The following is a 13,677-nucleotide window of genomic DNA, read 5'->3' as shown; positions in this document are numbered from 1 at the left end:
AGCTGCCATGGCTCACGGGCCCAGCCGCTCCGCGGCATGTGGGATCCTCCCAGACCGGGGCGCGAACCCGGTTCCCCTGCATCAGCAGGCAGACGCGCAACCACTGCGCCACCAGGGAAGCCCCAGGGGATATTTTTTGTTTTGTTTTTTATGTTATGTAATAAAGTGTGTCCTAGGGGGAGGATTTTGACTCTGATTGGTTGTTCTATGGATTGATATCTCCGCACCTGAGTGTCAGCCTCTTCGGGGCCAAGACCAGGCCTATCTGGTTCAGGCTGTTACCTCAGCTCCCAGCACAGTGCCTGGGGCCCACTAGGTGTTCAATGAGTGTTCGTTGACTGACTAACTGATTCTATTAGTGGAGCACCTAAGCTGCCCCTGCTTCTCTCCTCGTGCTCCCCTACTCTGCCCCCGACTCTGCCGCTGCTTCTCTCCAGACCCTGAGGAAGCTGCCAGCGGGCCAGCAGCTCCTGCTCTCACTGTGGGTAAAAGAAGCACCCACGGTCACGCTCCAGGGCAAGAAGGCCATGGTCTCCATCCCAGCCAACATCCATGTGCTGTCCTACCTCCCTAAAGGGACCTATGAAGCCTTCTTCCAGCTGAGCGGAGTGATCAGCTGAGGGGTGGGAGCCGGCAGTGGGGTCCTGAGTAGGGCTGACCCTCTCCAGGCTGCGGATCTCAGGGTGGGAGGCCCCATGTGGCACAGCACAGGAAACCCCGCCCCCAATGTCATCACCTGAGCTGAGACCCAAGTGCCCTTGGACTGCCACCTGCTCCCTCATCACACACGTGTCCACTCTGCTTCCTCAGGATCTCAGGAATTGCCCCCACCTCCCCAGCCTCTCTGTGCTCAGATGTCTCTTGGATGACCCTCCAGCTCCCTCCTGGCCCCCACCTCCAGTTTGCTCCCCTCTACGCCACCGCTACTAGTTTTCCCAGCCATACATCTGGGCAGTGGCAGGTCCTTCCCCTGCTCACTCTCTGCCCTGGCTCTGCACGGCCAGACACCATTCTGTCCCCAGCCCCTTGCCTCATCCTTGTGCCTTTCCCAGCCTTGCGCCCTAAGCCAGTTACTCAGGGCTACCAGGTCGCACCACCCTGCCTTTGTTTGTGCAGGGACCACCACCTGGAGGGCAGTTTCTCCCCTTCCCTTGGCTAACTCCTCATCTTCCAAGATTCAGCTCAGGAGTCACCTCATGGGGGATGCCTTCCCTCACCCACTGCAGGCTGGATTGAGGGTCTGTCCAAGCTCCTGCAGCCCTAGAGCTGCCTCGCATCCAACACTGATTGCCCTCAGTACCCCGGTTCTTGAGCGCCAGAACCTTCAAGTTACCTCCTCATAGCCCAGCATGGACCCTAACACACAGTAGGGCCTCAGCAAGGGGTAGTGGAGGAAATGGATGGTGGAAATTCACCTGTCGGCCAAGGCAGACCTGTCCTCAAGTTCCTTCTGCCAAATTCAGTGTAATCTCTGCCTCCTGATCCCATGCAGGTGATGACTTTAAATGCCCAGCTGGCTCCGTCAGCTACCAAGCTGCACCTCTCCCTGTCCCTGGAACGGTAATGTGGGATCCTGGGCCCTGTCTTTATGAACAAGAATTAGGGACAGACAGAAACCCTCTCTAATTTATTGAGCAGCAAATAAATTGCAAGTGTTTTACCAGCATCTTCCTTGCCTCTGGGACCTCCTGGGAAGGGGTGGTATTAGCCCATTGTACAGATGAGGCAACTGGGGCCCAGAGAATTGGCTCCAGAGCGGGCATCTTCCACTGTACCTGCTCAAAAGCTGGCCCTGGAGATAAACCTGCTGTGGGGTATAGAGTCTAGACTCCTGAGTTATCAGCCCTAGAGGATGGCCATGGAGGTAACTGTCCTTGAATGTTGTCAAATGCTTTGTTATTCATGTGGACTAGATATTTCTCTAGTGTCTCCACCCCTGTGGTAACTAGGCCTCATGATTATCATAATGACCAAGATGGTGATATTGATGACAATCTTTCCTTACAGGTGCATGGCACAAAGCCCAGGCTCGCACAGTGGGTTGTCCCTGGAAGCAGGTCCACAGTCTGGGCCTCCATTCTCTGGGCCCAGTGCTCTCACCTTGGCCTGGGGCCTGGGGCCTCTCTGTCCCTCCCCTGAATGCAGGCGTTTTCCCAGGGGACTCTGGGATCAGACTCTCCTGGGCCATATGTACCCGGTGCTCACCTGACCCCTGCCGGCCCCTCAGGCTACTACCACCCCCCTGCAAGGCTCCACCACCGCCCCATTTGTAAGCTTGACAAAAGGCCTCACCGACTGCCAGGGTTCGTCTCCCCTTCCTGGTGGCAGTTGAAGCCTCAGCCCTTCAGGAGACAGAGATGTGTGTCCGGGCTCTGGCCCTGGACCTGCATTTGAGCCAGCTGTGATCCGTTGGTGGTTTATTGCCTTTAGTGAGCAGCTGCTGGGTGCAGGGCACTCTGTGTCCAAGGCTCAGTCTATGGGAGGGCCACTCCTTAGAGAGGTTCAGTCAAACAACTGGAATTCAGACCAAGGCTCCAGGGCCATGGAGTTGGAGGTGGCAGTCATGATCTCTCAGGAGGTTAGCTCCCTCCAGGCCCATTTTACAGGTAGGAAAACTGAGTCTCTGAGTCAAGGCTGGATAGAGGCAGAGTTGGCCCCGTAACCCTGCTTCCTCCTGGAGAGCTAGGGGTGGGGCAGGCTGGAGGTGTGGTGGGTGCTGGGGCCCCTCAACATCTCTCTTCTCTCCACCAGGCTCAGTGTCAAGCTGGCCTCCTCCTTTGCCCACGCCTTTTTTTTTTTTTTTTTTTTTGGTACGCGGGCCTCTCACCGCTGCGGCCTCTCCCGTTGCAGAGCACAGGCTCCGGACGCGCAGGCCCAGTGGCCATGGCTTACGGGCCCAGCCGCTCCGTGGCACGCGGGATCCTCCCGGACCGGGGCACGAACCCGTGTTCCCTGCATCAGCAGGTGGACTCTCAACCACTGCGCCACCAGGGAAGCCTGCCCACGCCTTTGATGCAAGTTCCTGGGAGGGTGAGCAGCTTGGCATTGGTGAGGGTCTACAGGTGGGGGTGGAAAGGAGGCAGGATGAGTCATGGGCCATATGACTGAGCTGGCCCCAGTCTGGGCTCTGCCCCAATAAGCCAGAGTGGGCAAACATCCAGACAGGTGTGTGTGTGTGTGGTGGTGGTGGGGGGGTGGGGTGCGGACGCGCATACTCACGTATAATATAGTCGTTGTCTTAGGAAAGTGAATCTCATGATCTTCCGAAGTCTTGGAACCTCACAAAGTTGTAAATGTGTAGAACTTCACTAGGGTTCAGAATTCTGGAATTTCACACAGTAATAAGGTTCCTAAACTCAGAAAGTTCTAACATTTCAGAGGCCCACAGAGCCCTTAGTTTCCTGCTTCTCAGAGGCCTGAGGTTCTAGAATTTCACGATGGTCTCAGGTTCTAGGTCATTTTAAATGTTTCTAAACTCACAGGAATCTAAGATCAGACCACACAGAGTTACTGGCGCTGGGCACATTTCCTCCCTCTTTCTCAGACACAGACCCCACAGACCCTTCCTCCAGGAGAGCAGCTCTTCCAAGCTCATGGGGCCCAGGGTGAACCCTGCCTAAATCACAGAATCCCCTTTGGGGTCACTGGTGGACAGCCCACCCCAGCGGGCCCTGTGCCCACCAGGAGCTATGTCCTCAGGCATGGGGGTGGGGAGGCTGGGGCAGCTGGACCTCTGGATTTTTCTCCCTGGGGAAGGGTTGCACAGCTCCCTGCAAAGCCACACCTCCCAGCACACTGTGTGCTCTGTTGCAGGCGTCCTGTTTAGAAAATGGCTCAGTGATGTTGTCCGGGTAGCTTACATGCCAAAGCTCAATGGTAAGGGCAGCCTTCACTGTCTTCTTGGACACATGGAGTGTCTGAACTCAGAATTGCCAAATGCGTTGCCTCTCTCCATTGTTATTAAAAAAATTTTTTTTTATTGAAGTATAGTTAATTTACAATGTTGTGTTAGTTTCAAGTGTACAGCAAAGTGATTCGGTTATTATCCATTGTTCTTAATAGAGACACTGAGGCTGGAGAGCGGTTGATCCCCATTTCTAAGATGCAGAAACCAAGATTGTTTCCATTCAGACAACATTGATTAGGTCCTACATCATGCCAGACTCCGGGCCTCAAGAGCTTGTGTTCAAGCTCACAATCCAGAGTGAAATAGTCATGTAAACAAATGAGTAGAATATAGATGACCCAGAGTGTGCAAGGGACTGACAGAACCTCAAGGAGGTTCTATTGAAGGGACCCCTTAAGACGATACAGAAAAGGGACATTTTCATTTGGGTTTAGTAGGATGAGTAGGAGTCTGCCAGTGTGGGAACCTGAGTCTCCAAGAAGAGAACTGCCTAGCTCAGAGAAAGTTGTGGAATAGGGTCAGCAGGTCCCATCTTGGCTCCCCACATATCTTTGCTTTCAACCACACCCTCTTCACAGTGAACCTGGATGTTGGAATCCCCCTGCCTAAGGTTCTCAATGTCAGTTTTGCCAATGTGGCCCTCGTGATCATAGAGGTGAGTTTCCCATACGGGTGTGACCTAGATGGGCCTTAAGCTTGTCTCTGGAGAGCCCTGCTTGAAATTCATGAGGGGACTGCTCTGCCTCGTGAGCTGGTCCGTCCCTGCCCCATTTTCTAAGTTGCTCAGGGATTATAAATTACCTAACTTGGGAATGGCAAATATATGACGTATGTGCTATCACTCCTTCCTTACTTGCCCATGGCAGACATTGTCAAGCAGTCACAGAGTTCTTTCCTGCTCGATTCAGACACAGGAGTGGCCTATAGGATGGAACCTCAGGTTTACTCACAGAATCACAGTTCCCCTGGTCCAGGGGTAGCAAGTACACATTCTGTCTCTCCCTTCTGCTGTGCCCACGGCAGGCGTGGCTAATAGATCATGACATTTGTTCTTACTGAATATTGACATGGCCTCACAATCCTTTTCAATCCAGCACAGCTCTGAGTCTCGGTACAGCTCTGGGAGGTGGGCAGATCAGGGAATTCTGCACCCATTTCTCAGATGAGGACCAAGGCTGAAGGAGGCCATATTTCTGGCCCAAGTTCACACAATAAATTAGCAGGAGAAATGGCACTTGAATTTATGTCTCTTAAGTCCTAAAGTCAGTGACCTCTCCCACACTGAATGTCATTTATTCATCGTTCATTCATTTGTTCATTAATTCACTTAATAAGTGCCAGCTGTGTCCCAAGTACAGCGCTAACCCCAGGGCATGGGGTGGGGGGCACACAGAGACGGCTGCAGGGGTGGGGATGTGTGGTGGCAGTGTTGGGCACAAGGACTCAGAGGGCGTAACTTTGAGCCATTGCCGCTTGCAGAATGCCGTTGTGCTGACCGTGGCATCCGGAGGCTGACACATGGCCACCATCATTCCCTGTTGACTGCCAGAGTCCTGTCCATCTGCCAGCTCTGCCTCAATTTCCCTCCCAGGCTCCAGCCTGTGTCGGTGACAGTATAAGTGTCCTTTATCCACGCAGGCTCACCCAGGTGCTCTGGCCCTGCAGCTCTGCCCCCAGTCTGGGGTGGGGACTGCAGGATTAGCCACAGCACTGTGCTTTGGAGAAAGCTCTGGGGCCTCCTTGGCAAGTCCTGAGCTCTCAATAAATGACTCCTCTACCTCAGTACCTCCCGGCTGGTTTTTTCTCCAGTCACACAGGGGCTGCCTTGGCCTCTGCCTCTGGTGCCCTTCCCAGCTCCAGGCAGGGCTCCTGGGAGGCGAGGGGACTTGGGGCCCTAGTCGTTGTAACTTCACATCCCGCACTTTGCTGGTTGGCCCGGGCAGCCTCTGTGTCTCATCCTGCCTTCCTCCGCCTCTGCCTCGAGCTCCCTGTGTCCCTCTCCCCTCCCCCCCTTTCCCTCTCCTCTCTCTATTTTTCTAAATACCTCCATCTTTCACTCTGTCTCTCTGAGTCTGAGTCTGTGTCTGTCTGTCTCTGTCTCTCTGACTTTGGGACATATCTCAGAAGTGATGTCTGAGCTGAATTTTGAAGGGTAAGAGTTTTCCAGGGAGAAAAGGAGCCAGCATTCCAGGAAGCAAAGATGAGTGAGACTCAGTGTTGCCCGGGAGGGATCACTACTGGCTACACATCTGCTGTTGACACATCTCAGAACAGACCTCAGGACAAAGCTACACTGAAAAAAGCTACACTGTGCGGGCAGGGAAACTGATGCCAGAGAGGAGCCTGGCCCAAGGCCTCACAGTAGCAGAGCTGGGATGGGAAACTGGGGGTCCTGCCTCTCTCTCCTGGGCTCCTCTCTGCTGCTCAGGATGGGCCTCCTTGTTTCTGGGGAATGGCCCCAAGTTGGTACTTATGAGTGGGCCTGAGTGAAAAGGTGCCAGTTACATTTTGGGAACTGGATCAGAGGATTTGAGGGGGGTGCAGAGGAGAGTTGGAACCCATCTAGCGGTTTACCCACCAATAGGAATGACCATCCTCCCATCCATCCATCCATCCATCCATCCATCCATCCACCCACCTACCCATTCATCCTTCCATCTACCCAGCCAGCCAGCCACACACCCATTCATCCTTCCATTTACCCATCCATCCATTCACATACCCATTCATCCATCCATCCATCCACCTTCCACCCTTTCTTCCTACCCCTGTCCCTTCTTTCCTCCTTCCCTTCCATCCACCCACCTACAATTACTGGCACCTACTACATGCCAGGCCTAGTGCTGAGTGACATGTTGGGATTTATCTTTGACTCCTTTCTCATCTCCAGTGTCTCCTGACTCCCATCCAGAACAATGCAGTGATTAAATGAGCAGCTTGTGTTAGCTGCCTGTGTTCAGATCCCATCCCAGCTGCCATGTGGCCTCAGGCAAGTCATTTAATCTCGCTGACTTTCGATTTTTTCATCAGTAACTTGGGGATGATAGTAATATGGTTTTGAGGTTAACCAGCACTCAGGATGGTGACTCACCCATCAGAAGCCCTCAGTGCCTTTAGCTCGTGTTACTGCTGCATTATTCTCCCTCCTCATCCTGCCTTCACCTGTTCCTGCCTCTCCACCCAAACCCCAGCACACCCTCCTCCTCTCTCATGAGGACCGCACCTGCCCTCCCTGTCCTCACACACACCTCCTTCAGCTCATTCTTGACCTCAGCTGACAGACCTTCCATAGCTGGATTCTCACGGCCAACAGGAAATCATCCAGACTCCCAGGTTTGGCATTCAAGGCTGCCTAGACGTGGCCTCAGCGGATCCTCTTGGAGCATGAAGAGGGAGCAGAGCTATCTCTGTGCCTCAGGCTCCTCATCTGCAAAATGGGAATCCCATAGGACTCACTCATAGGTCGTTTGAGGATGAAATGAGACAGTCCTTGTAGAGTACTGAGAAGAGTGCCTCCAGCCTCACGTGCCCTAGGCTGGGTCTATTGTTGTGTTCACACTGGATTGTCACTGTTTTCTACTTGACCAAGAGCACCTCAAGGTCAGGGAGGGTCTTTGTCGGAGTCCTGTGGCTGCCCACAGTAGCAGTGAGAGCAGCTAACCTCTACTGAGCACTTACTGTATACCAGACATTGTGTTAGATGCTTAACATCCGTTTGCTCAGTTTATTTTGATAGTGACCATAAGCAGTGGGTATTATCACCCTATATTACATATGAGGAAACAGGCTCAGAGAAATGGAATTGGTCAGCTTCTAAGTGGCAAAACCAGGATTTGAACCAGGTCCTTCTTACCCTTACTCCAAAGCCTGGGCTTTTCACGGCTATGCTATAAAAGTAATACTTGCTGTGTTTATTTTATGCTTACTAAGAGCCAGGAACATAGATACATATGTCATCAACTCCTTGAATCAACCCTTCTTTCTAGGAACTGTTTTTACCTTCATTCTAGAGTTGAGGAAACCTGAGGCACAGAGCGGTTAAGAGACTTGCCCAAGGCCACACAGCTAGGAAGTAATGAGGTTAGAACCTGAACCCAGGCCCTTGACTCCAGAGCCCAGGCTCTGAACCTCCGCACTTAGGGTGGGCAATGAAACCAGACGTGCAGGAAGCCCCCCATTCGGCAGCCCCCCTGCAGGCCTGGCGAGCTGACGGTTCATGAGGGGGACCAGTGCTGAGAGGAGGGGTTGGTAGTGGGGCTGGTTCTGTTTCCTGGTCTCGACAGCCTCCTGCATGAATCCCCCACGTGGCCCCCTGCAGGCTGAATCACCTTCAGGGTGAGTTACCTCCCAGGGCCTGGTCCCACCAGCTCCAGACAAAGGTGCCTTTTGAATGCTAAGCTCAGGTGATCTCCCTGGTGCCGGAGCTACACTAATCCTCTCGGTGCCCGACGGAGCAGGCTGGCCTCACAGCCACCAGGACCTGGCTGGTCTCGGGACTGAGGACAGGCACAGAGCCTCTGATGACTGACCTTCATTTGTGCACCGTCCTCTACAGTTTACAGTGGGCGTTGATCCCTGCTCTCTGGTGGGAGGGATGAGGAGGTGGAGAAAGGCACAGTTGCCCTCTTTGCATTGTATTTCAATTTTATTTTTTTTAAATAGATTTATTTTATTTATTTATTTATTGGCTGCGTTGCGTCTTCCGTGGCTGTGTGCGGGCTTTCTCTAGTTGCCGAGGGCTTCTCATTGCGGTGGCTTCTCTTGTTGCGGAGCACAGGCTTCAGGCACGCAGGCTTCAGCAGTTGTGGCACACGGGCTCAGTAGTTGTGGCGCACGGGCCCAGTTGCTCCACGGCATGAGGGATCCTCCCGGACCAGGGCTGGAACCCGTGTCCCCTGCATTGGCAGGCGAACGCTCAACCACTGCGCCACCAGGGAAGCCCCTGTATTTCAATTTTAAAAGGCAATATTTTTGTTTAACAAGCAGTTTTATCACACTACGTGCCAGGAATGGGGAGTCAAATACGGGGTTTACTGAGCCCCCCATGAAGCTCGAGGCATATTCCAGACGTTTCCTCTTTAATCCTCAAAACCCTGCTGGGAAAGTGTGATTATGCCCATTTCTCAGATGGCCGGACTGAGGCCCCAGAGGAGAAGTGATTGTCCAGAGCTGAGAAGTCATATGGGATGTAGGAACACACGCACATGTAGTTCTTAGGGTCTCTACCCTGGAGCCCGTCTAGCTCCTACAGATGATAAGATGGTCCAGGGCCCGGGCTCAAGCACCCCCCTCACACCCCTCATGGTTTTCACCGACTTGCTGCCTTGTGGTGCCAGCAGGGACCCGGAACGATGGGAATAAAAATGCCACCTACGGAGCACCTACTGTGTGCTGCGCCCTGTTCTCAGCACTTTGCATGATTAAGTCACCTGACCTTTACAACATCCTTTTGAGGCCAGGCCATTCTGGTCACCATTCTGGTCAAGAAACAGGCTTGGAGAGAACTGGCAGCAGAATTTGAACCCAACATCTGGCTCCAAAGCCTGTCCCATTAATGCACCCACTGCAGATAGGGAAACTGAGTCCCAGAGAGGGGCTGGCCCAGGGGCCAGTGGTGACATTTGTGAGCTTGGCAGGACCTAACATCACCCGTGCCTGCCTTCAGAGCCCCCACTGCCCCCAGGGAGTAGGGAGGAAGCATCTCCCTGCAGAGTTCAGCAGAACTCACATTTATTCTCAGCCTGGCTTGAGAGCAGGCCTCGGTGGGGAGAGACAAATGCCCCCTCACCCTAGAGAGGTTCTCAGGTAGGCCTAGTGGGGGAGGGAGGAAGTGGTACCAGTTGAACATGGAGGTGGGACCTAGGCTGGGGCTGGGGGTAAGAGGCAAGGAGGACTCAGATTTCTCCCCAGCTGGTATGGAGAGAGTAAGAGCATTTGTTCACTCATTCATTCATTTGCTACACTGGTATCTGTACCTGTGTTGGGCTGAGAGTGGGGCACAGGCTTGGTTTCCCCAGAGCAACGCCGTCTCAGTGGGTTGGCATTGCAGAGGGCCTTGCGGAAGGAGGTGTCCAGAGGAAGGGTCTGAGTTGGGGGTTGTCACAGAAAGCTTTCTAGAGCAGCTGGCATTTCTGCAATAGTGTGACTGACGGAATCTGGAGAAGGGTATTCTATGGCAGAGATTGCACATGCAAAGGCCCGGAGGCAGGGAGGCTGGAGGTGGTGGTGGTGAAAAGAATGAGCAGCACTGTTTGAGGGGAGGAGAAGCACTGGTGTGGGAGGCAGATCCTCTTTGAATGCCAAGGAAGAGGTCGGGGCTGTGTCCCAGCAGGTTTTGGAGGCGACAGTGGCTGCCACTGAGGGGTGGGAGCAGGCACTGACTGGGAAAGAACAGGAGGAAATATTCTGGGGTGATGAAAATGCTCTATATTAAGATAGGGGTGCAGGCTACATACTGTATAACATGTCAATATTCAACAAATAAACACAACATTTGTGCATTTCACTGTATGTAACTTCTGCATCTAAAGAAAAGAATGATGGTATGATGTTGAAATGTTTAGAGGGAAATATACTGCTAACTGCAACTTTCTTTGAAATACATTTTTTTAAAACAAGATGGATTAATGGATGAATAGATATGCAATAAAGCAAGTATAACAAAATGTTAATGGTAGATGTAGCTGGTGGGTGTAAGATGACAAGCATATGGGTGTTCGCTGTATACTTCTTTCAACTTCGCTATATGTATAGACATTTCCTAATGAAATATTGGGAGAAAATCCTCTGCAGGTCAACAGAAGCCTATCTGCTTATTCTCTTCGCACCTGCCCCAAGTTTGAAGAGCAGTTCCATATCCATCTCCCTGAATCCTCAAATCAGTCATGTGAGGCAGGTATTATACTCATTTAGCAGATGGAAATATGTAATGAGAGGCACAGAGCAGGGAAGTGGCCGGCCCAAGGTCAACCAGTGAGTTCAGGGTTGAGCGAGGTCTGAACCAAGGTCAGCCTGATGCTGAGTCTGGGCACAGCTGTCTGCCCAGGCCATCTGGAGTGGGCAGTGCCTGCTTTAGAGCTGGAAACTAGATGCATCTGGGGATGTTTCCACTTCCTCCATCTGGGGGCCTAGCTAGGGTCTCCAGGAGTGTGCCCAGACCAGGAGCTGATAAACCCCAGCTCATGTGACACCATCTGGGGCTGAACAAGTTCTCAGAATTAGCCACAAACTGCAAACCCTTGTGGTTTTGGGTCTCGATGCCCAATGTGCAGAGCAAATCTGGATTCCGGTCTCTCTTAAATAACGTGGTGTTTCCCTCCCTGGGTCCAGGATCAGACTCCAGCTGCTATATAAGACTGGCCTGTGATCAGGTTCAGCCAAAGCAGAAGGTCCAGTGAACAGGACCTCTCACGGCTGAGCTGCAGGGACCTCCTGGGGGTAAGGAGGAGCCTCCTCCCTCTTCAGAGTCCGGGCAGGGGGAGGTTGAGGCCTGGGGAGGCAATGAGGCATGTCCCAGACTCGAGACCTGCCTGGGAGACCCTTTTCTGAACCTCAGTGATCTTGTCTGCAACATGGGCAGAGTCAGGAGAACCTCTCAGGGATCAGCAAAAGGGCCTGAGTCCCTTTAATTACATGGCTGAACAGAGCTGCACTCATCTTTCCCAGGGATGCTGGGTACTTGGGGCCTTTGCTACCTCCCTGAGACACTGCAGCTGCTTGCTGATGCCAGAAATCCCTCCTTTGATGCCCATCTTTTTAAACTGAAGGTGGTGATCCCTCTTTGAACACAGAACTCTCTGGGCAGTGGGGTTAGGATGAGGTGAGGAAGCCAGGGGGAAAAAACCTCTTGAACATATTAGTCCTTAATATTCTAGTATAAATGAGTGCCTCTGATACTCTCCTGGGAGCAATTAGGAGTGGGGAAAGAACTTGGAGGCTTTGTGAACTTCAAGGGACGTGGGGGCAGGGAAAAGGGAAGAGCATGCATAAGTGGGACTGAAGCCAAAAATTTCACAGTCTGGCCCAGATGGGAGGCCATGTCCTGTTCTGATCCTCTGAGGCTGGAGAACGGTTAGACTGGGCTGGTGGAGTGAGAGAAGTGGACTAGACATGGAGGCAGCAAAATAAAGTTTCCTGGAGGTTGACCTGCTCATCCCCAAATGCATGCTTCACCCCTCCAATCTCATAATACTTCACACCCACTTCTTAGGGGTCTGAAATAATAGTCCCCAAACAATAACTACTGTTTACTGAGTGTCTGCTGTGTACCAGATGTGATGTGCTGGTGACTAGGAAGCTGTAGTTCAAAAAGGTCAAGTCTCTTGCCTAAGGATTAGAACCCAGATAGCTCTGATCCAGAGCCCTTAATCTTAACTACATGGTGTAGAACTGTCTCCTCCAAAGAGGTGGGAAAAAGTATTTGCTGGCTGGCTGAATGCATGGAAGTGTGGCTAGATGAATGTTTGACAGCTGCATGGACTAATAGAAGGATATATGGATGATGGATGTATGGAAGGAAAGATGGAGGAAAGGAAAGGTAGATGGATGGACATATGACTGGCTTGCTGGCTGGTTGGAACATGGATAAATGATGGATAGATGAGAAGGAGGATGGATAGATGGGTGGTTGGATGGATGGTTGGATGGATGAATAAGAGGAGGAGAAGGGATGGTTGATGAGTGGATGAATGAATGGAAGGATGGATGGGTGGGTGGTTGGATGAATATATGAGTAGATTTCTCCAGAAATCTCTGGAGAGATTTCCCCAGAGTCTGTCTTCTACTAATTTGCTATTTTGGTTGGAATCCCAATTACTCTTCTCCCTTCCTGAGGCTCCATTTGTAAATTTTCATCTCAGGAGATAATAAAACATCTATGTTATGGGACAGTTTGGTTAATGGGTCTGCTTTGGGCCTCCAGATTCATTGCAATTTGAAAAACTCAGAAGGTGGTATCAGGAACTCTGGACCTGCCCCATTCTATGACCTGGGGTCGTTTACCCTGTCTCTGGGCCTCAGGGTCTTGATGTGACTCTTGGCGGGTTGGGGGGTGGCGGTGCTAACTCCACCTGCTGGCCAGTGCGGTGACACACAGCCGTGGCCATATGACCGAACCACTGTCTCCTTAGCAGAGAAGCAGTGCCAGCATGTGGACAGCGTGGTGTGTGGCTACTCTGTCCATGGTGGCTGTGTGTGGCATCCGCCAAGAGACGAACACTGTCCTCAGGGTTACCAAAGACGTGCTGAGCAACTGTGAGTCCAGCCCTGCAGTGGGTGGGGGGCGGCAGGGGGCAGGTAGGGAAGTCCAGCCAACTCTAAAGTTCCCAAGGACTCTCTTCCTTACTGGCAGATTCTACATCAGATGGATGGGTGGCTTTTCTCTGGGCCTTAGTTTCCTCTTTTTCTTTTGGCTCCCATCTCCTGAGCACCTGCTATGTGCTAGACACCATGCCGGGGACTCTATGCTTGAGGCAGTAGAAAGCAGTGATTAAGAGCTTGGGTCCTAGAGTCAGCCTTCCTGGGGTTCAGATACTGACTGTGTGACCTTAAGCCTATGACTTGAGTTCTCTGAGCCTCAGTTTTCTCATCTGCAAAGAAGGTGTAATTATGGTCCCCTTCTCAGAGAATTGATTCAAGAATTAAATGAGATGAACTTTGGAAAACTCTGCACAGTTCCTGGTTCATAGAAAGCCCTCCAAAGTGGGAGCTGAGGGCTTCCCTGGTGGCGCAGTGGTTGAGAGTCCGCCTGCCGATGCAGGGGACACGGGTTC

At 52.2% G+C, this 13,677-nt stretch overlaps 2 protein-coding genes across 2 annotated transcripts in view; both read left to right on the top strand.

The window, feature by feature from the left end:
- BPIFB3 (BPI fold containing family B member 3) overlaps positions 1–5,473 on the top strand; it is a 16,987-nt gene extending 11,514 nt beyond the window's left edge. Inside the window, 6 exon segments of the mRNA XM_007122371.3 lie at positions 438–608; positions 1,493–1,560; positions 2,752–2,810; positions 3,814–3,876; positions 4,486–4,562; positions 5,387–5,473. Coding sequence (XP_007122433.2) covers positions 438–608; positions 1,493–1,560; positions 2,752–2,810; positions 3,814–3,876; positions 4,486–4,562; positions 5,387–5,422 — 474 coding nt within the window. The 3' untranslated portion in view covers positions 5,423–5,473.
- A 7,580-nt stretch (positions 5,474–13,053) lies between these two features.
- The window catches only part of BPIFB4 (BPI fold containing family B member 4), an 11,217-nt gene continuing 10,593 nt past the window's right edge, over positions 13,054–13,677 (top strand). The window contains exon 1 of the mRNA XM_007122372.2: positions 13,054–13,159. Coding sequence (XP_007122434.2) covers positions 13,054–13,159 — 106 coding nt within the window. The remainder of the gene's footprint in view (positions 13,160–13,677) is intronic.

Source organism: Physeter macrocephalus, chromosome 14 (genome assembly GCF_002837175.3).
Source record: "Physeter macrocephalus isolate SW-GA chromosome 14, ASM283717v5, whole genome shotgun sequence".
Classification (NCBI taxonomy): Eukaryota; Metazoa; Chordata; class Mammalia; order Artiodactyla; family Physeteridae; genus Physeter; species Physeter macrocephalus.
This window is presented reverse-complemented; position numbering and strand designations above follow the sequence as displayed.